At 40.1% G+C, this 22935-nt stretch overlaps 1 protein-coding gene across 2 annotated transcripts in view; it reads right to left on the reverse strand.

Moving 5' to 3' along the window:
• JAKMIP2 (janus kinase and microtubule interacting protein 2) overlaps positions 1-22935 on the reverse strand; it is a 235880-nt gene that overhangs the window by 12296 nt on the left and 200649 nt on the right. Inside the window, exons 16-21 of one of the 2 annotated variants that reach the window (XM_069102338.1) lie at positions 22594-22659; positions 19625-19693; positions 17570-17647; positions 13943-14146; positions 8731-8796; positions 5469-5539 (exon numbers count right to left, since the gene is read on the reverse strand). In XM_069102338.1, the coding sequence (XP_068958439.1) occupies positions 5489-5539; positions 8731-8796; positions 13943-14146; positions 17570-17647; positions 19625-19693; positions 22594-22659 (534 nt within the window). In that variant the 3' untranslated portion in view covers positions 5469-5488. The remainder of the gene's footprint in view (positions 1-5468; positions 5540-8730; positions 8797-13942; positions 14147-17569; positions 17648-19624; positions 19694-22593; positions 22660-22935) is intronic. The other variant, XM_069102339.1, reaches the window with a different exon arrangement.

Below are 22935 nucleotides of genomic sequence, written 5' to 3' on the forward strand. Positions count from 1 at the left end.
TTTGAACTCAGGTCTTCCTGACTCCAGAACAGTGTTCCATCCACCAGGTCGAGCTCTGAATGGTAACACAGTAAAATCTATTTGCTGATTTCCTCTACCCGTTTACCCCTGTCATCGCTTTGTATATTTATCATCCGGCATGAAAGTGTTGCCATAGTTGGGCTATTGATTTTGACCATTTATTCTAAACTCCAATAATCTTTTTGCATCTCTCATTGTGTTTTCATATTGCTTTCCTCTGGTGAAGTGGTGGTTTGATTGGCACGGAATCCTCTTTACTGGTACAGGTAGCAATTCCTCCACACCATAAAATCATAGATCAGGGGACCTCAGAGGCCATCTCGTCCAATTTGTAGATGAGAAAACAGAAGCCCAGAAAGTTTAAGTGATGTGTCCAAGGTCTCTGAGGTAGTAAACATCAAGAGGCAGGATTTGAATGCAGGCCCTCTGCTTCTAAAGCTAGTCCTTTTCCCAGTTCTGCACCACCTCATCCTCTGTCATAGTTATCCATGTTTTTACATGAATTTTCCATAGGGATCCATCCAATGTGGGGGGAGGATTCTTCTAGTCTGGTGAAAGTGGAACTGAAGCTTTACTATTTTCACTGTGTGTGGTACATATGTGTTTTTGTCTTAAAACGCCCTCTATACTCCATGTTCTATGTAGATGGAAATGATGGATAATATACATCTGCTACATTAAGTGTCTGTAGATGGACGATAATAGAAAGTTGGTCACAGAGTCAGGGAGACATGAGTTCAGGTACCACCCCTAACATGTGCTGACTGCATGACCCTAGAAATGTTCCTTAGCCTTGGAGTGATCTTACATATCTCTACGATTGTAAATTACAAAGCACATGAAACCTGAGCTGGTAGAGGGAGCTGTTTCATTGTTCCTTATACTAAGGAAATCATGGTATCACAGTTCTGTTCTAATACACATACATATATATAGACAAAATGCACGCACATATATGTGTATATGTATGTAGGCCACTCTAAGATGATAAATTACAGAGCAGATGCCAATCTATATTGGTAGATAGAGTTTCATCCTTGATAGTTCACTATGCTCATGAATCACGGTTTGTGTGTGTGTGTGTGTGTACACATATACATACATGCACATGTATGAATTTATACTTGCTTCAATGCTTCCAAGGTCTATGATTTCATCACTGTAGGGTTTTGGTCCTTTCCCAATAGGTGACGAGATTTTCAGAAGCTACTCCTGCATCACAATGTCCCCCTTCCTCATAATTCTAACTCTGCTTCCCACTTGGGGATAAACTTCTCTGGTTACAGAAGTGAGATCGTAAATTTCTTGAGGAAAGGGACTGTCTTTTGGTTCTTTTTGTATCCCTAGCATTTAGCACAGCTCCAGGCACTTTTGTTGTTGTTAAGTCATTTTCAATTGTGTCTGACTCTTCCAGACCCTGTTTAGGGGTTTCTTGGCAAAGACACTAGAGTGGTTTGCCACTTCCTTCTCCAATTCATTATACATATCAGGAAAATGAAGCAAACAGGCTTAAGTGACTTGTCCAAGGTCACACTGCTAGTAAATGTTTGAGGCCAGATATAAACTCAGGAAGATGAGTGTTCCTGACTCTACTCTATCCACTGCACTACCTAGCTTCCCACCAGGCACTTAAAAATGGTTATTGATTGAGCGATTGGTTTAGTATCTAAAGGATTTGTTTAATGAAAGACATGAAGCTTGGCAATGAGCCCATAATTCAAGTGAGAATGGCTTGGTGGGGCTTGTCATATCTTGTAGAACTAGTTTTTAGAAACTTAGGATCATCTCTATATCATAATGAGGATTATAATAAATATTATATAATAATTTATTAATAATATACTAATCATTAATTATTAATAATTAATAATATATTCTATATAAAATAATCCTCAGAGGAGGATTTTAGTGGAGGATCTGAATAAACCATTTAAAATTTGGGAGACTTGAGCTCTTTCACCAGGTTTATTATTTCTGTTCTATTTGCAGCAAGTGGAAAAATTCATCATCAGCAAGTAGTTAAGTAGAAACAAGATTAATTGGCTTGCCCAAGGTCACACAGGTAGTAAGCAGTATTTTTTAAAATTCTGTACTAATACACTTTTCTTTTCCTTCCTGAATGTTCCGCCTACTCTTCATCTCCAAATTAACTTTCGACTAATTAACCATTGTTGATAATGGCTTCTCCCTTTTCTGAATGTCACTTTTATTTTAGACTTATCTATCAAAACGAACACCGTTGCCCGAGTTGCTATTTTAGAATTGCTGAACAACTTCCAAGGCTTAGGGTCCTTTCTTTTGTCTTAGAAAGATGTTCATGAAGACTCCAAAAGGAGAGTAGTAAGTGTGCATGAGAATGTTCCTCAGAACCAGAGAGTAGAATTAATTGACCACACGGGAAAAATATTTTCCTGTCGTATTTCTCAGTTCTGCTCTATGTTTCTTCTGCATCCAGCCTAAAAAAAAAAAAAAACCATCCCAGAATGCCTTGAGGACAGTCACTGCCACTTCCAGGAAGGAATGACATCATTCATAGGGTGGGGAGGGGAAGAAGCAGGCATACTTTCTTACTTCCATTGTCTAACTCATTGACAGAGATATTAACCAGTATCAGATTCAGAAAAATCTCTGCCTGATACCATTTTGCAGAGCAGCCTAGATTGTTTCAGAATCGTGGACTTTGAGGATGAGCCTTCAACCACTTCGTCCTCCCCTTTATATTCATTCTAGATTTATCGATGACTGTGTGTCCATGAAAGTCCCCTCATTAAACAATCTGAGGAGCTCTGTATTATCAAAATTAAAGTCATTAAAGCACAGTATCTGGCAGGTCCTAACAAGGTAGAACTACTGTCACTTTTGGCCCCAGGACCGGTTCCATATCTGTATGTATTTATTTTGGATTTATTTTATATTTCTTTCCCTGTTTACATGTGGTTCTTCCCAGTAGAATTTAAGCTCCTTGAGGGGCAGGGGCTCTTGTTTTTGTCATTGAATCCCTAGCCTAGCTAAGTCCCAGCAAATAATAGATGACTAATAAAGGCTTTCTGAATACAGCTGCTATTCAAGGAGTAGCCCAGCTAAGTATCAAGAGATTCTTAACCAGTCTGGATGGTCACTAGAAGATGAAATTTTTAGCACCATCAACTTCTGAAACCATCTACTTAGGTATAGAATATATGTGATCTGCTTCAGTGGAAAAGATATGTCATAAGAGAATTTTAGTATTGGCTTTGTTTCCACCATTTCCTTAATATAGCAAGTTACAATTACTAGCTAGAGCAGGCCTGGGGAACCTGTGGCCTCGAGGCCACACTTAGCCCTCTAGGTCCTCAGGTGAGGTCCTTTGACAATCCGAACTTCACACAACCAATTCACTTAACAAAAGGATTTGTTCTGTAAAACTTGGACTCAGTCAAAAGGCCACACTTGAGGACCTAGAGGGCTACATGTGACCTTGAGGCTGCAGCTTCTCCACCCCTGATAGAGCTTGCAGAATTTAACTGAGATCAAACTTTAGCTCTGGCGATTAACTGGTTAGCGATAAGAGAATTTCTGGTTCAGCTTTATTACCTCTATTTACTTAAGATATATAGGCCAAGTAACTAGGTATAGCTCCTTTGTTAATGATTAGTCTGCAAAATCCAGCTTTATCCCTAGTATTTATTGACTAGTTTACAATTTTTCCTGATGTAGATCTTCCCTTTTTGCTATCAGTTCTTTTATGTGCAAATCCCTACCTTCCCCTTATGTCTCTGTAAAATTCCATTGTAACCACTTTGTCAATGTAACTAAGACCTAAATACGGTTGCTGGGAGCCCATTGTTTTTTTTTTTTTTCATACCATGGGTCTTTGCTGAGCTAATAAACTGGTTATCAAAATGTCTCCGTGTTTCTTGATTAAAATTCCCCTCGATGAGTATGATTGGCAGCAGTGCCTATTAATGGGTCCTTAGATAATTTTGGTCAGTCATAGTAATGAAATCATAGATTTTTTGAAGGATTGAAGACTCTATTGATAGATGTGGGATGTTAAACCTTCACTAAAATCATAGTGACTATTATTTCTAACCAGGTCAGTCAATCAGACAAAGAGGACGTCAGTGTATTGATGTGACTAATTATTCTCAGAAGAGATGTCAATTTGAAATCATGCCCCAATTCTACTTCTCTATATTCCTAATTTGGAAAATGGTAGCAAGGTTAGAAGAATAAGAAAACAGCCATAAGATCTATTCCCAGAATAGCGAAATTTGAAAGCTGGAAGGAAACAGAGATGCTGTCAAACCTTCTCATTTGAAAAAAGCAAAATCAGCTAGTTACTTATGGCAGGAGGCCTACAAGGGGAAACTGGTCCATAGAGATCAATTAAATTGTCTGAGGTTCACACAGATCATGACTCCTTACTGTCAAGGAGCAGAGATACCATTTGTCTATATGACCTTCTTAAAAAGCTGTACTGTATCACTTGATTTCCCAATAAAATGGCTTGGTGTGGAGCTAGGGAGCAAAAGGAAGAGGCAGAAAGAGCTAGGACCCAACTCTTGGCTCCCATACCAGTGCTGTTTCCTATATACCACCTGATGCACATACAAACAGTGCACTAAGGGTTAAAAATAATATTAAGGGTTGCTTTTTTTTTTAGCACTTTGTGAAGCCCCTAGTTTATTCTGTAACCTGAAGGCACCCCAAAGTCCTTTCCCCTTTTATCTTGAACCTGTACCAAAAGAATTGCTTTTGTCTCCCTTATCCTGTGTCCCCTGGGTCCTTTAATTTTTAAACTGTATCCTTTTGCCCTATCCTTAAAACCTTAAACCATAAAGAATTCTATCTGTCTCCCTCATCTTGTGCTGTCTTTAATCTTTAACACCTACAAAAACCTTTAAAACTATATCACCATTCTGAAACCTCTGTTCTGAAATCCAAATATCGGGGTATCACTTAGCTTTCTTGCCAGGAGACCCATGCTGCTTTACATCATAAAGCTCCCTCCCAATGGCTACTGAGAAAGTCTAAGTGAATTCTTTCACACCTAAACCAGCTCTCCCAATTCCAAATCTCAACACACCCAACTGCCTTGTTTTTTGGACATTACCCGATGGGTTTTCCTTCCCATTATAGGGAGTGGTGGTTTCCAATTTGTTTTTGTTCTGGGAACCTCTTTCAACAAAAACAACAAAACATATTATGAACCCCCAGGGTAACTGAGTATACTACCCATAATATCCTGCAATTATTTCCTGCTTACAGTGCCATGAAATAAATTTTAGTGTGAAGCCCCAAGAGGCTCACGCACCACTGTGTGTGGGCAACAGTTTTTTGTCATCTTATTGTCATTAGTTAATAAGTGTGAAGCTGAGTACCAACATCATAGCATTCAAATAGAGCTGAATCTCTTAGCCAATATCTCCTTAGCACCATATTTTGAGAACTAAATAGCATCTTACCTTTAAGAGGCACCTTGACATCAAGGCCAAAGAATAAAGGCAAGAGAGAAGAACAAGAATAGGAACAGAAACTGTAGAAGAAAAAGAAGAAGATTATGTAAATGCAGCTTTTTGTCATGCCTTTCAGGTGGCGCTAAATCTGTCAAGATTCATTTACTATAAAGTCAGCACCTTTCCTTCAGGAGATGTCATGTTCCCTTTCAACCTGACTGTGTAACTACTCTTTCATGTGCTAGCTCGAGCAGGGATATGAACAACAATGTGAAGCCTTGAAAGTGGGAAGTCTGATGTTTATTCACATAGAACACACAATATCAGAGCTATGAGAACTTTAAAAGTCATTTGCACTTTTTAAACAACCTGTTCATTTGACAGGTTATAAAACTGAGATCCCCAGAAAGGAAATAATTTGTAGAAAGCTGCTGGCTCAGTAAGCAGCAAAGCCAGGGGTAGAACCTAGATTTTCCTAACCTCCAAAACCAGTGATCTTTTCACTTCATCATTGATTAGTTTTTACTTCTATTTTCTTTTATAAAGGTTTTCTTTATTTTTTATTTTAAATTAAAATTTCTATTATTCTTCCTAAATTCTAAAATGAACACAAAGTAAGATGAGTATTCCTATCTATTTTGTACAACAGAAAATTGTATGTGAAATTGAATATTATATAGAGCTTGCTTTTCTTTTAAAGTATATACTAGGTAGGGCATGGCAGCACTCACCTATATTCTTTGCTTCAGGGACACCGAGGCAGGTGGACCATTTTTGTATGGGAGTTCTGAGCTGCAGTGGGTTAAACCTAAAGGGTATCTGCACTAAGTCTGCATCAATATGGTGGCCCCCTGGGAACAGGTGCTGCCAATGAAGGAGCAAATTGACCCACCATAGAAACAAGTAGTCCAAAGCTCCCCCATGCCAATTAGTAAGGGGAATCAACTGAACTTATAGTCTGGGAGAAATAGGAAGATCCAGTGTGCAAAAAAAAAGATAAAATATATTCATCATGTAATTTCAAAGCTGTTCTATTTGTCTTTGATTCCTTTTATTTTCTTCTCATTTTTTTGTCGTTGTTATAGGGGAAACCTATCAGCACCTCTCCCTTCTCTTCCCTAATTGCTGGAAGAAAAGAAAAAAAATCCTTGTAACAAGTATGCCTAGTCAAGCCAAACAGGCCAAGTATCGAGTGTTTCACAAGTGTACGGTTCGTTCTGCATAGTTCAGCTCTCCACCAAGAGCGCGTATTCTGATTCTTGGAGTTCGATTATAGGCAAGAACTGGGCCCTTAGAAATCATCTCCTCCAATTCTGTTCTTCCTCTGTTGTTACTCTTTTTGTTGCTTTCTCATCTAGAAAAGAGGGCGTGTGACTAGGTGGTCCTTCTACATCAGCTCTATGAAATCAGCTCTATGATCCTTAACAGCTGAACAGGAATTGGAATCTGAGTAAACTTGGCTTCACAGTCAGAACTTTTTCTTCAATACTCATATAGTTTCTGCAGTGGCTAATGGACAAAAAAATGCAAATCTTCAGCTGAATTAAATTTTCCCATTGTATTTTAGGCATGGAGAGATGTGGACTCTATGGGTAGAAGGTGCCGTGGAATTAGACTAGCTGGGCTGGGATAGGGAAAAGGACCTCCTTCATCTTCCATGATTTTTTAGAAGGCTATTCCAAAAATGTCTGGCTTGCTGCTATTTTATGGCCATGGGAAAACCTATTTAAGGTGTTGCTTTTTAAGCATAGAGAGATAGGGACTTCTGGGTTTAAAGGAACCTGATGGGGTGAGAGGAGTTGACTCAGCTGTGGGTTTCCTTTCTAGCCCACCACATTGCCATGACTCCAAACTAGACATCATAAGCCCGAGCTTGTACAGGCAGAAAAGATGTGGTACAGCCCTCTCCAGTCATGCAAAGGGAAGAGAATGGGTGTCTCTCCTGTTTTCATTCTATCTGTACTGTAAACATCTTCAGCAGGACCTCTTTCACATTCAAAGAGAAAGGAGTGTCTGTGCTGCATGTACCATATAATTTTGCAGAGCTGAATTTTGAACATCCTGGGAAATATGGGCAAATCAAACGAGGTAATTTGTACAAAAGACATACTTAGAAGTACGTGTTTCTGAGTTCAATGCACTAAAAAACTTTACCATTATTAAGTGTAATAACAACACTTCACATTTCTATAGCACTTCTGGGCTGACAAAGTGCTTTCTCCTCTTGTAAGACAGGGAATACAAGTACTACTCTGTCTAGAGATGAGGGCAACTGGGGCTAGGAGAATTTCCCAGGTTCAATCATTCAATCAATAAGAATTTATTTATATCTACTATGTTCCAGGGACTGGATTTGGCACTGGGGATAGGACAAAAATGAAGTAATCCTTGCACTAAGGGAGCTTGTATTATATAAAGGGACACCATGTATTTTCACCATTATACCGTTTGTGTAGTGACTTTTAATTTTCAATGCATTTTCATATACTTTGGTTCATTGAATTCCAGTGACAGGAAGAAACTAGACATAGGTCTTGTTTTTATTCCCATTTTACAGATGAGAAAACTTTGAGAAACTGGAAATTGTGACTTGCTCGAGGTACCTCAGTCAGAGGCAGAGTCAGCACACTAAAACATAAATCCCAGGCAGCACACGTTGCTTCTGATTTAATGACCAACCTCAGCTCCTCATGCGTCCCCCTCGGGCCCCTCCCTACACTACCTAAATACAGTGTCAACTTTGGAGAAGCTGAAGTCCCTCTTTGGAATCTACTCTTTCAGGCCACTAGGGAGAGCAAACAGTCCACTGCCTGCTGAGCACAGGGCATTAACTGGGTCTCTGTTAGAATGTGAAACAATTAACACACCTTTGGAAATATCTAACTTATTGCCCCAGGGGGAAAAAGAATGTTTTTATTATAAGCAATGGGAGTGGGGGGAGGGGGGGACTGACAAAAAAGGGAGCCCCAAATCATGGGATTCTGAAAAGCAAAATACATGCACATACACACACACACACAAACTAGAAGTATAAAAAGATGACTTTTAAAGAGTGGCAAACATCGGAAAAGTCAGAGTCGGCGGAAGAACGGAGGATGAGCAGACACAGGGAATGGATTAGAGTTAAAGCAGGAAGACCATTCCAAGGCCACAGAATAACCTCCAAAGTCATGTGTGAGAAATGAGAAACGAGACGGGAAGGGGGACGCACAGGACGTCGGGATTGTTTAAACAGCTCAAGACCAAAGCCAGTACAGCAGCCAGAACATACCTTTTCTTCTAAATCCTTGATTTGTCTTTTCTGGATATCAGTTTTGTCTTCTAAGTCTCGGATTCTCTGAAATCAAAGACAACAGTCAGCTCCAATGGGAGATTTAACAACCCACTTATTAAAACAGTGCAACTCCTTCACTCCTAGAATCATGGAGTGGGGAGGGAGGGTTCAAAGCACACGCTGTCCAGTCTGGAGCTGAAGCCTGGATCTGGAGCCCTTTCTACAACACCCCTGACCAGGTCACCCTTGCTCTGCCTGAAGCCTCGAAGTGCAGGAGGAGCTCAGGATTCCCAGGGGCAGAGCACTGTGCTTTTGGACAGCTCCAAAGGTCAGGGAGTTGTTTACATCAAATGTCAATCTGTCTCATCTAATTACTCCTGGTTCTGCCTTCTCAGTACAGCAAAACAAATATAGTCCATTTTCTATAGAACATCACTTTAAAGTAATTGAGGACTGTAACCCTATTTTTCCTCTCCTCCCCCATTTCATCTTCTTTTCTTCCGATTCAACACTTTCAGTTCCTTCAAACAATCCTCTCATGCTTGGGCTCCAGTGCCCTTAGCAGCTTACCGGTACCTGCCCTCTTCTGGGCATGCCCCAGTTTGTCATAAAACTATTTATAAAACCATGGCTACCAGCAGGCGGAAACTACTCAGAGGGGGCGGTGGGGAATTTGTGGTCTCCTAGGTCCTCGGGTGCAGCCTTTTGACCGAGTACAAATTTTACGGAACAAATCATTTTATTGAGGGCATTTGTTCTATGAAGTTTGGAGTCAAAGGGCCACACTGAGGACCTAGAGGGCCACACGTGGCCTCGAGGCAACAGGTTCCCCACCCCTGACTTAGAGTCATTGTTTCTCTACCTGGAAGGTGCTTACCTGATTAGAAAAAAAAAATAGGATATTCATCAATTATCAACAATTGGAAAGGGTTTCCTCAAATACACAGTGAATTCTCCATTCCTTGAGGTATTCACACATAGATGAGGGCATGAGATAATGTATTCTGAGCTAGAAGACATCTAGCCCAGCCCTTTTGGTTTTTACAGATGTGGAATCTGAGGCCCAGGGAGGCTGTGACCTCATGTTCACACTTCAGAAAGGAAACATAAGAAGCAGGATTTGAAATCAGGTCTTTGGACTCCAACTTCAGCATTCTTCCCCCTGTACCACATCGCCTCTCCAATGTACAAGGGATTCTTGCTTAGATGTGGGATAAACTGCTTAACCTCTAAGATCCCTTCCAGCTGCAAGATCCTTTGAAAACATAGACAATAAGGCCTTTTTTTCTTTCTATTTTGTGACTTTCTACACTAAGTAGTAAAGGTAAAGTCTCATAATCCTAGAATTGGAGACATATTTCAGAGTAAACCTATAGGTGACAAGTGAATCCATGTGAATGGATATGTTCGGTCTGGGATAATCTTAGCTTTTAATATCTGCAGTGCTCATGAGTAATAAAAACAATCACTCTAACAAGAATTCTTTGCCTGGGGATTGTGAATTTGTCTTTAAAAATATTTTGGTAACTATTTCAATAGAATTGACTTTCCTAGTAATCCTATGTAATTTATTTTCTGTATTTAAGAATCTTGTCATCAGAAGAGGCCTGTAGGCTTCCATAGATGGCCAAAGGGGTCCATGACACAAAAACAGTTAAGAACCACTACTGTTAAAAAGGTAAATATATGTATTATATGAATATGCATATGTGTATATATGTATATCTATATGTATATGTGTGTGCATATATCATATATGTATATATCTATGTGTATATATGTGTGCATATATTTATATATGTATATATCTGTACGTGTATATAATTTGGACTTTTTACTAACTAGGAAATGTTCCCACCTTGATTCTGAATGTTAAAGTTTTATCCATTCAAGAAGTTCATCCCAGTCAGACTATTCTTCATCCCCTGATCCCAGGGGGCTGTGAAAAATTCCTGTGATGCCTGGCTGTGATGCCACTGAGGGAAGCTACAAGAGGTGTGATGAAATCAAAGCATTCTCCCCTGCTGCTTTTGCCTTTCAGCCTAAGAAAGTGTCTATTGCTACTGTCCTAATGGCATTTTAATGTTTTCAGAATATTTTCTATACAACAATCCTACATGGTAGAGAGTGTCTTGCTGTCCCCATTTTACAGGGGGGTTTATATTTTATTCTAGAATCAATAGGGAACCAGTGAAGGTCTTTGAGCAGGGGAGTGGCATGGTTAGATGTGTACTTCAGGAAGGTTTTTTGACAACTGTGTGAAGGATGGACTGCAGAGGACAGAGATCAGCACCAACAAAACCAGTTAGGGGGCTTAAACAAAAATCTAGGGGGAGGTGACACAGACTTGAACTAAATAACAGTTTGAGTGTGTTTGGGGAGAGAGAATGAATATATGTATATGTACACATATACATGTATATTTTTATATCTCACTATTGGAAGAACATTCTGTTAGGCACTGAGGGAAAAACAAAGATCAGATTAGAGAGTCTCTGCCCTCATGAAGCTTCAAGTCTAGTGGAAAGATGTAAACACATACAAACAGATAAACACTCAGATCTCACCAAATATGTAATGTCCCATATCATTTTATATTCTACTTATTTATTTAGAAGAAAAAATACATCTCTAAGATGGGTGTGAGATGTACAAAACAAAGGGCTCTATAAATCCCTGGGTCATAGGAGATCATTCTCATACATCTGCATGATAGTCACTAAGTTGTGGGGTCCTAGTCAACCTCCCCGCTAAGAATGATTCATATTTCTGTGATCCCTTAATGGTAAGGGATAATCTCACCTTTAGATACCTGGATTCCTGACCTGCTGGTTGATGATAACTAAATACCCTACTGGTCTTAGCATCTATATAGTGCCTCATACTTTGTCACTACCCACAATCCCCAAAGGGAGAATGATTACAATGATGATGAATAGTTAGATAATAACAGATTGGCCTTGGGAATTTGTGATTTCTTAGTTTTTTGCTTGGTCTCTTCCATTAAAGTACTACTCCTGTATCTCACTATGGCATGGAACTGACCCTGGGTTCTCTAAGGCCATGCCAGAAGAATGTAATTCTGGTAGATTTTACCCAGGTAGATGGGCCCAGTGATGAACCATGTGTTTATGACTAGAGTTCCAGCCTAGATGTTTGGGCTGAAGACAGTTGGCAGATTGGTCATTGAGTGATACATTCTATGGACACAGCAACTCTCAAAGACTGTGCATTAAGTGGTAGAGTGATTGTGAAAGGGAATGGAAGGAGCACCCACACCAGAAAATGTACAACTCTTTGAAGTATTATTTATTGGTTCAATTTCGCCTCTTGTGTCACAGATATCTCAGATTACTTCTCTTCTTGGCCACAGATAAGAGAAAGCTCTGTATCTGATTTTCTATCTTTCTGCATCTATCTCTTTGTTTCCCTTTTTCTCTGATCCCACAGATATTGTCTGAGGCTCAAACTGGGCTCATGAGTGGATGAACGTTTTGGGGAGAGGAAGAGAACTCTCCTCCTGCCCTGTGGAAACCTCCCAACATAGCACGGTTGGAAAAACAAGGCAGTGAATTTCAAAGACAATTTTATAATTGCTCACTGTATTTGGAGTTTCACTGGCACAGAAGACAGCTTGGTATGTTTAGTCTCATTGAACCATATAATCTTTGAGTTGGTGAAGTCCTCAAAGATAATCTAGATGAAATGTTATCTGAATAGGAATTTTCTTTGTAATAGCCCCAATCATACAAAAGTCATTGGTTTAATTAGACATCTAGCTAAATGACTAATCAAGTCTGTCATTTAGCTTCCCCTTGAAGATTGCCAGTGCCAGGTAACTTGCTAAGGCAAGCCATTCCATTTAAGGGCTTTTCTTATATGATGCTGAAATCTTCCTCTCCACAGTTTCTACCCATAGCCCCTACTTCTACCCTTAGGGATCAGACAAAATGAAATCTCATCTCTCTTCCACCTGATAGCTCTTCAGATAACAAAAAACAATTCTCTTGTCTACCCTAAGCCTTTTCTTCTCTGGGCACTTCCCCTCCTCTCCCACAATAGTCCTTCACCAAACCTTATATTATTGGGATCTGTGATTTCATCAGCACAGGGGACTTCTAGATGAGAAAATTCTTTCTACTCAAACAAGATGGAACCTTCTCTGCAACTTGAAATCTCCAACTCCCTAGAATCCTTTAGAATAGCTTTAGTGATTTGGCTGACGTCAAACATCTATTGTGTTATCAGGGCAGGGTTTAAACCCAGTCTCCCTGGTTGTGAATACAGCTCTCTAACCACCACATGGATGATGACTGAAAGAAATGGAGATGTTTAGGGAGAGGAGAGAAGACTGGTGGGGTTGATGTGATCTCTGCCTTCAAATATTAGAAAGACTACCACTTAGGAGATGGATTAAAACTTCTTTTGCTTGGCCTCAAAAATGAAACGGAATCTTAAAAAAAAGGTATCTAAATGGAATATATCCCAGAAGGTTTTTTTAAAAAGTACTTATTTTCTCATTGAAATATAATAATTAATAGCAATGATAATAATGACTAGCATTTATAAAGAGCCTACTAAGTACTAGGCACTGTGCTAAATGCTTTACAAGTATTTCTCATTTGATCATCATAACAACCATTCAAAGTAGGTGCTATTATTATCCCCATTTTACCATTAAGGAAATTGAGGTTGACAGGGGTTACGTGACTTGCCTAAGGTCACATGGCTAATAAGTATCTGAGGTCAAATTTGAACTCAGGTCTTTTTGACTCCAGACCCAGTGCTCTATCTACAAGTCACTTAGCTACTTTGACAGATTGTGGTATCTGCACTAAATGTAAAGAACACACATGAATTTATAGTCTTTTATTGCAGGGTTCTCTGTGTGTTTCTATAAACAGATGGTATGGTAGATGAAGCATTGGGCCTGGAATAATGGAGACCTGGGTTAAAATTCAGCCTCAGACACTTACTAGCCATGTGACCTTGGACAAGTCGCTTAACTTCTGTTTGCCTTGGTTTTCTGGTCCGTAAAATGGAGATAATAATAATGTTTTCTTCCCAGAGTCGCTGTAAGGATCACATGAGATAATGCTATTTCTAAACTGCTTTGTAAACCCGAAAGTGCGAGATCAAGGCTAGTTAGACTTACTAGTGCCTTTACTAGATCCCTCTGAGTCAGGATCCTAGCTCTCATCCCCCTTACCTGGTGGGCTTGCTGCAGCAGCTCCATCCTCTCCTGAAGTATCTGACAGTCGTATTCTCTGCTCTTTCTCAGCATCTGCCTCCGGAGTTTTTCTACTGCTGTCCTTAATTCTTCTTGTTGCTTTTCACTTAGTAATTCTCCAAACTTGATAACTGTTTCTTGCTGCAAAGCATTATATAAAGTGGCTTCCAACTCCTGGATTCTCTGGTAACACGAGGAGAAAAAATTGTTAAACCGCGCTGTCCTTTGAAGCTGCATATTCTGGGGTCACTGATGTCTAGTTCTGAGACAGCTCATTTGAACTTGATCTCTGTCAAATTCAACCCTGGGAGCAGGGAAGAAGCATTGTTAGGCATCAGGAGGAGGGGGGATCAGGTGAGAAGTTCCTGTGAGTCTCAGTTTTGACCTTAAATTAGAATGTAAGCACCTTGAGAATAGAGATAGAGAATAGAAATTCTTTCTTTGTATTTGTATATCCAATGCCTGACACAGAGTAAGTCCTTAATAATCGCTGGTTGATTTATTGATTGATGAACACATCTGAACCTTTATAGTCAGAGTAGCATACCATGGCCTTGTGTGAAGAGTGCTGTATTTGGGGGCAGAGGACTTGGGCATGAATCCCAGCTCTGTTATGTATTAGCTGTTTGGCCCAGGTAGGTCCCTGAGCTTTTCTGAGCCCTGACTTCCTTTACTGTAAAAAGAAGAGTTTTGATGTGATGGCCTTTGAAGTCCCCTCCAGCCACAAATTCAAGGACTCTAGGCTTTTTTTTTGGAGGGGGGAAGGCAAGGCAATTGGGGTTAGGTGACTTGCCCAAGGTCACACAGCTAGTTAAGGGTCACGTGTCTGAGGTCAGGTCCTTTTTGAACTCAGGACTCTTTATTCACTGTGCCACCTAGCTGCCCCTCTAGGCTTTATTCTTGATTTGTATGACTTGAGTAAACATTCTCGCATTCCTTGGGAATGATCAAGTGGTATCAAAGTTTCAGGGCCCACACTTTTAACTTGGGGATAAAAAGGGCAAATATAGGGAGGGAATGGAAAAAAAAAATACCTGCTTTTTAAAAAATCAATTCTGTCCTAGAATCCTCCCTCAATATTGTCTTCATCCATGTGTACATTCCGCCTGCCTCTCACACACACAAATCATTACTCATCATTGACGTTTTATTCACATTATAAACACCTAGCAGTGCATATTGATAGAGTAAGATCTCACAAATATTGTTGTTCAGTTGTTTCAGTCGTGTCTGACTCTTTGTGAACACATTTGGGGTTTTCTTGGCAAAGATCCTGGCGTGGTTTGCCATTTTACAGATGAGGAAACTGAGGCAAACAGTTAAGTGACTTGCCCAGGGTCACACAGCTAGTGAGTGTCTGAGGCTGGATTTGAACTCAGGTCTTCTGGACTCCAGGCCCAGCACTGTATCCACTGCACCATCTAGCTGCTCCTCTCACCAGTATTGAAATAAAATTCTTCTCTAGTGAGTCACTAAGGTATGGGGGTAATTTGGGGTTATCAAAGGCAATGCTAGAGAATAGTTGAGGCAATTGGGGCCGACTTGTCCAAGGTCACATAGCTAGTATGTGTTGAACATTGAGGTCAGATTTGAACTCATGTCCTCCTGACTACAGGGCCAGTGCTCTATTCATCATGCCAGCTAGCTGCCCTTGGTTGTTCTTTTCAAGGTGAAGAGTATAAACCTAGCCACGGACCATGCATCTCTTCTGCAGAGCACTAGTCTAGGTAAGTATGAGAGAAACCCCTCATCAGAAGATTGATCACTTGTGATCAAATGTCTCTGAGTCGGAGCAGCTCTCTTTTCTCCTCTTAGAATACCCAAGTTGACTTCAAGGCTAGACTTAAACCCCATGTCCTGCTGGACACCTTACCTTAACCTAGTACCTCCTCCGCAAAAAAAATTAATCTGCATATATTTTGCATATACTTATATGCATTATGTGTTTTCCTCTGAGAGAGAAGGGACTGTTTCATTTTTGTCTTTATATCTTCAGCATCCAGCATAATCCCTGGCACATAGTAGAATATTATTTAATAATGCTTTTTGATTCATTAGTGATACCTGCAGAGAATTCTAGCTCTTTCTAAGAGGCTTTCCAGCCTTTTGGCAAAGATTAAGGATAAAGCATTCCCATACTGAGAAAGTAACAAACCCTCAAAGCAAATGTTTCACCTGTAAGGTTCAGAGCACATAATTATCTCCCCAGGAATTGTCTGACCTACCAAGGAGGCAATTAATGGTAACCAGTGTCAATAGAGAGATCGGTTTGAGAATGGCCTTCTTCCTTTGAGTTGCCATGGGGCCATGCAGGGCCAAGGGAGTGCAAAGGAAAAAGGCAGAGTCCTACATCTGGAATTAGATATCAACTTAAGGAGAGGAGTAAGGTTGGAAAAAAATCCTCCATTGTAAACTATTGACTAGTAGTGTGGGGAACTGAGCAAAATGGCTTTTTCTCCAACATTGGCATCTACTCACAACAGTTTTCTAATAGAGCCTCACACTCTTGGGAGTACTGAAAAGCTATCATTTGATTTCACTATTTGTCCAACTGAATCACAAATTGTAGACTAGAAGAACCCCTAGAGATCATCCTATTTAACCCCATATCCAGAGAAGTAGAATGACTTCCTAAACTCACATAGTAAATGGCAAAGCTATGATTCGAACCCAAATCATGGGATCCTAGCTTCAGCACTGCAAGGGATTTCAGAGGCCATCTAGTCCATCCCTCCCCCCTCGTTTTGCAGATGATCAGAGGGAGGCTGAGGAAAGGTAGGTGACATGTCCATAGTCATACAGGAAGAAAGTAGCAGAGGTGGGATTTTCTGATGTTTCCCACATTTTCTGATTCTAGATGCAGAATTATTTCTACCATACCATAGTACTTCCATACTTAAGTATCTTTCCATCTCACTAAACTGCTGTCTTCAGTCCTGTCCCACAATTCCAAGTTAAAAGCAGCATATGAATGTTTTTATTTTCTAAATGAAATCAGATTATAATTTTGTTTTGAAAACTAGTCTTCTGAGAATGTTATGATACCATAAAGTATAATTCTAGAAAAAAGAATTTAGATCTGCAAAGGGCCTTAGGAATCCTCTAACTACATTTCGACCAAGTGCCAATGATTTTAAGGCAGCAGTGTCAAACTCAAATAGAAATGAGGGGCACTGAAGCACATATAAGGATCCCCGGGGAGCACATATTGACTGGGCAAACCACACATCAGTATTATTTATGTTTTGTTGTGTTCTTTACTTATTTTGTTAAGTATTCCCCAGTTATGTTTCTTCTGTACTGGGTCCTCTACTGGCCTCACGTTCCATATCTTTGGTTTAAAAAATTTGCCCAAGGTCATATGTCATACAGATCAGTGATTATAAAGAAAGCCAAGATTTGAGCTCAGATGTTCTCTCTCTCGATCCAGTTCTCTTCCTAGGACAATGCTGGTATTGCAAAACTAGCATGGGGACTCCCTGTCACAGAGACCAGATGTGCGTACCTACATGCCACAGGCTGCCAAGCATAGCAAAGGAATTGAATTTCGACTCTACTTTATGTTACTAGAAAAACGTGACATTGGTCTGGGTGATCAATACTCACCATATAAGCTTGATCAAGCGCTTGTTTCCTGTAGTCTAGTTCTTCCTCCAGGTAACCCTTTATCTTGCAGAATTGTTCCTATCAGCACAGTCCATTTTAATAAGCCAAAAGAGACAGGTTAGTTAACGGGGAAGGAGTGGGGATTACTAGTGTATCAGAAGAGGTTGGTAAAAATAGTGACCATATGGAGTCATTGGAGGGGTGAGATATATCTCCAAATACAGCAATAGAGAGCCCAACAAACCCCCAAAATGCACAGAATGTCCCAAAGTATTACATAAATGATCAATAGGAGTTCCCTTTCTAAATCCATAACTAAGAGGTCATCTTAAACTCTTACCTAGGGCAATGGGCATGTTGTCTGTAATAGCTAAGGGCTGTCATAAAGGATCAGTGAGAGACTTAGAATAATAGAACCATGGAACATCAGAATTGGGAGGGAATTTAGAGCCTGGAATGTTAACACTAGAAGGAATTTTAGAGATCTTTAGTCCAGTGGTTCTTAAACATATTGGTGTCAAGATGCCGTTACACTCTTAAAAATGAGGATCCTCCGAAGCTTGTGTTTATGTGAATTATATCTAGCAGTATTTGCCATCTTAGAAATGAAAATGCCTTAATATTGTTATAAAAATTGTTTTGACTTTGTCCCCTTAAAATGCTTTGGAGACCCCTAGGGTTTGGGGGCCATACTTTGAGAATCACTATTCTAATCCAAACCTCTCCTTTTACAGATGAGTAAATTGGCCTAGAGAGGTTAAAGGTCATAAGTGGCAAAGCAATATTTGAACCTAGGTTATAGAGGTATAGATTTATAAATGGAAAGGATTTGGGGAACCATCTAGTTGAACCCTTCTCTTTTTACAGAAGAAGAAACTGAGACCCACAGAATTTAAGAGACTCGCCCAGGTAGTAAGTGACGGTTTCAAGATTTGTATTTAGATCTTCTGATGCCAGTTCCCGTTCCTTTTCAACTACGTCAGCATTCTGACTCCAAATCTATCACTTTCCTCATTGTGCCTGGTTCCTTTTTAAATTGGCTAAATTTGAAATTATTTTTATTTTTACACTAACGTATTTGGTATTTTTACAACAGAGTCCTTCTCCTCATAGAGTAGAGGTGACCCTGGTTATCTGGTGACTATGTTAAAAATTGGCAAATATAGACCTAGCGGCATTTCTGTCATCTGAAAATACGCGAAGTGTGGAGACGGCAATCTGGACACTGGAGTTTTGTTTTTGCTTTTTTCCCTGCCAGCGACTCACAAAGAGTGTCATCCTCAGAGGGGCTACCATCTGCATGAAGGATGGAATACCCATACCTGGGAGATCATGGATCACAGATGTGTATTGGCATGTGGCACCCACCAGGTGGATGTACAGTGCCTCTTAGAAGGTGCACCAGAATGTTTGTGGGGATGAGGATAATAATATAGGATAACATATTGTTCTTTTCTAAAATCCTCTTTTTTGGGTACTATTTTTGTTTTTCCCTTTTTTGGAGGGGGAAGGTAGGGCAATTGGGGTTAAGTGACTTGGCCAAGGTCACATGGCTAGTTTTTGTGTTAAGTGTCTGAGGCCGGATTTGAACTCAGGTCCTCCTGACTCCAGGGCCGGTGCTCTATTCACTGTGCTACCTAGCCGCCTATTTGGGTACTATTAACGCTTGAGAACTTTAAGGCTTTCTAAGCTACAAAGTTGCTGAAGGTCACTTTGATAGGTAAAGGTTGATAAAGAGGATGTGAAGGACAATTCTGATTACCCACAAAGACAAACTTTGGGTCTATTTTCTTCTTAGCAACTTTTGGAAAAAATGAAAACAGAATTTCACATTAACTGAAAGGATGTGACTTCCAATTGTTACAGGTCTCTGAGTATTTGATTCTCAGGTGGGTCCATAACTCCCCCCACCCCAATACATATAAAAATGGAAAGATCTCCAACATATGCACAAAGATCAGGTGAAACTGGCCAAGGGCTAAGCAGCGATCTGCCCTCATTTGATCATCTTTCTTACCATAGAAAGAGCCAGATGAAAGACATCTCTGTGCTTACCATGTCACTCTCCAGCTCCATCATCTTCTGATGTAATGCAGCCTCTGCCCCTTCAATCTGCTGGATCCACTATAAGGCAAATAGGTTAGAGATCTATGACTCACAAAACCATCTGACATACTTCCTGAGCAATACACTTAGTCCTTTCCTATACCTCTTCCCCTGTCTATCTCCTCCTGTCTGTCTGTCTCTCTGAAAATTCAGGGAGTACAGACTCATGTATGTTGGAACTATTTTTTGACAATGGTATCAAAACCTTACACTAGATAACACAATGAACTCCAGCAGATACAGGATCTAAGTACAAAGGTTCATAATGCAAAACAATAGAGCATAAGACAAGAATATAGATTTAATTACTGTTGTTAGAGGTAGAACTCTTAACTAAACAAGGGATTGAGTTGAACAAAGAAGATAAAATGGATAAATTAGAATAGAAAAGCTTTTGCATAAACAAAAAGCAGTTAGAACACAAGCATTTAATTGGGATAAATCTTTGCAGCAAACATCTCTGATGAAGTTCTGATATCTAAGATATATAAGGAAATGATAGGCACATATAAGGAGAATGGTATCCACTGAATTGCTGACTCTCAGAGGAGAATTCTTCAGGTATCTTTAGTAAAATCCACACCTGAACAAGACTCCCCTCTGCAACATTCTGAATAAATGGTCTTTTGGTTTTCACTTGAAGACACCCAGGCCAGCTCTGGTCAGGAGTTTTTTCTTATGTTGAGCTGTAATCTGCCTCTCTGGACTCTTCCTGTTTCCCTTCTTCCCTCCCCTTCTTACTGTCCTATCACAGCTTGTTCTGCCTCTGGGGCCGAGTTGAACAACTCTTGGGTAAAGCCCTTCAAACACTGGAGGGGAGTGACAGTGTCCCAGTTGAATTTTCTCTTCTCCACACTAGACACAGTGAGCACCTTCCACTAGTCTATAAGTTTTATTTACATACAGTCACCATTCTGGGTCGAAAGATGGAACTTCCTAAAGTATGATTTATTTGGCTTTTATGTTAAAGACACACAAGGACTCAATGAAACGACACTGATTCATTTTTTATGATTTTGGTTAAATGATTTCATCTTTGGCATCTCTAAATCCTTTCACTCAAGTTCCCCCCTCTAATGTCTCACATGACACAGGTGATTCAATTCTTGAGGGTCAGATCTGTGAAAGAAAAAGCTCTGAAAGGTCCTGGCAGTCTCTAAAAGCTTCAGGTATAGGCCTGGCAACAGATTAGATATTTATTATCTGAGGACAAATCTAGCTGAGCACAGACAGGCTCATCACTTGAAATGTGACTAACAACTGAGGAGCTTTTCCAGTCAAAGCAATTCACGGGAATTATCTACTAAGAGGATCTGTGATCTTCATCAGTTGAGGATAGAATCACTTTTCTTTGTCATTTTTGAGTCATTTTAAATCATGTCTGAATCTTTGTGTCTCCATTTTGGGGTTTTCTTGGCAAAGATACTAGAGTGGCTTGCCATTTCCTTCTCCAACTCAATTTACAGATGAGGAAATGGAGGCAGTTAAGTGACTTGTCCAGAGTCACACAGCTAGTAACCATCTAAAATCATATTTGAACTCAGATCTTCCAGACTCGGGGCCAGGAGCTCAGCTAGTTGCTTTGCATATGGTTTTGGTTGTTTGGGATTTTCTTGGCAAAGATACTAGAGTGGTTTGCTATTTCCTTCTCTGTTGTGTGGGGTGGGTGTTTAATAAATGTTTGTTAATTGAACTGAACTGACTTGAGCTTATCCCTGGGACTGCTGTATCCATGTCTTTTATACATTTAGGATTCTAGAAAATACCTTGAATGTCTCTCTACTCATGTGTGTATTTCTCTAGCCTGTCTATCTTCTTCATAGTACAATATTGGGACCACTGAATACAGTTCCACAATGCCTATTTCCTAACTTTACATTCACATTCAAGACAGTGAGGTGGCTCAGGGGACAGAAGGCCGGGGGTCTAGAGTCTGGAAGACCTGTGTTCAAATTCCACCTCCAACACTAACTAGCTATGTGACCCTGGGCAAGTCACTTAACCTTTGTTTTTCTCAGTTTCCTCAACCACACAATGGAGACAGTAATAAGATGCACTTCCCAGGGTGGTTGTGAGGATCAAAATGAGATAATAATTGTACAGCATTTAGCATAGTGCCTTGCATGCCCAAGCACTTGATAAATGCTTGTTCCCTAGAAAGATTCTATTATCTCTTCTTGTTAGTTACTGATCTTTGACGCACAAGGGATGGAAGCAAGTTGGGATTTACAGACCTACAATTTTAGAGGTAGAAGGGACCTTTAAAAGGTCATCTATTCCAACCTTTCTATCCAGTTGAAGAATCTGAGGCCTGAAGGCAGGAAGGAAATGACTTGCCCGAGGTCACATAATGAGTTAGGGGCAGCTTTTGTTCATCCTGTCCTTCTGCATGTCACTGTCATTTATAGTTTTAAAGTGTTTGTATTAAACCTGGTATAAGTTTATATTTTAATGTCCAGGCCCCTCCCCACGCCCCATCCCACCAGTGAAGCTGGCTCCCTGACCATACAGCTGGTAAGATGTGAGGGTAGACCCTCACAGTCCTTAGGGATTGTTTGGGTGATAGCTTCACCTAATTCAGCATCTAATATGCCAGGTTTTCTATTTTTGAAATATTATACTTTAGAAAAACTCTGAAATTATTCACTTTTTAATACTTTCTCCTCTGATCTTAGGATCCAATAAGATCATATTTATAAGTTTCTTAGCATACTGCCTGGCACATAAATAGATGCTTAATAAATGATTATTGCATTTGGATCCCTATTTATACTCTTTACCCAGCGAAAAGCATTTGTTGAAGGGCCTCAGGGCACACAGGCATGTGCTGTCCTTAGCTCCCAAATGGACAGGAAAGAGTATCCATTTCACAAGGTGAGACACTGAGAATATTGGAAAAAACTGGCGTGAGGTTTTACCTTTTCTGCAAGTGAAAGCACAGTGCTGGCCTGAATGATGGCGACTTGCTCTTCATTCCGTAAATTCTGCAAACACACAAAAGCAGGAGTGCTTAGAAAGTGAGAATGACCCAGCAATGCCCCGACTACTACTGGGTGATTACCAGCGATGGTGGCTGGAAGCCTTGCTTAACTCCCAAAGAAAGAAGGCTAAAGTGGGCTATTGAAACAAGCAAGATGCCACAGGATCATAGCTTTAGAGCTGGGAGGGAACTTAGGATTTATCCAGTGCAATCCTCTCATTTTACACACAAGGAAACCAAGGCCAGAGGGAGAAGTGAACTTACTGCCTAAGGTTATATA

This window comes from Petaurus breviceps, unplaced genomic scaffold, assembly GCF_028583685.1.
Source record: "Petaurus breviceps papuanus isolate PSGF00001 unplaced genomic scaffold, PetGlider_PUasm1.0 551, whole genome shotgun sequence".
NCBI classification, from domain to species: Eukaryota; Metazoa; Chordata; class Mammalia; order Diprotodontia; family Petauridae; genus Petaurus; species Petaurus breviceps.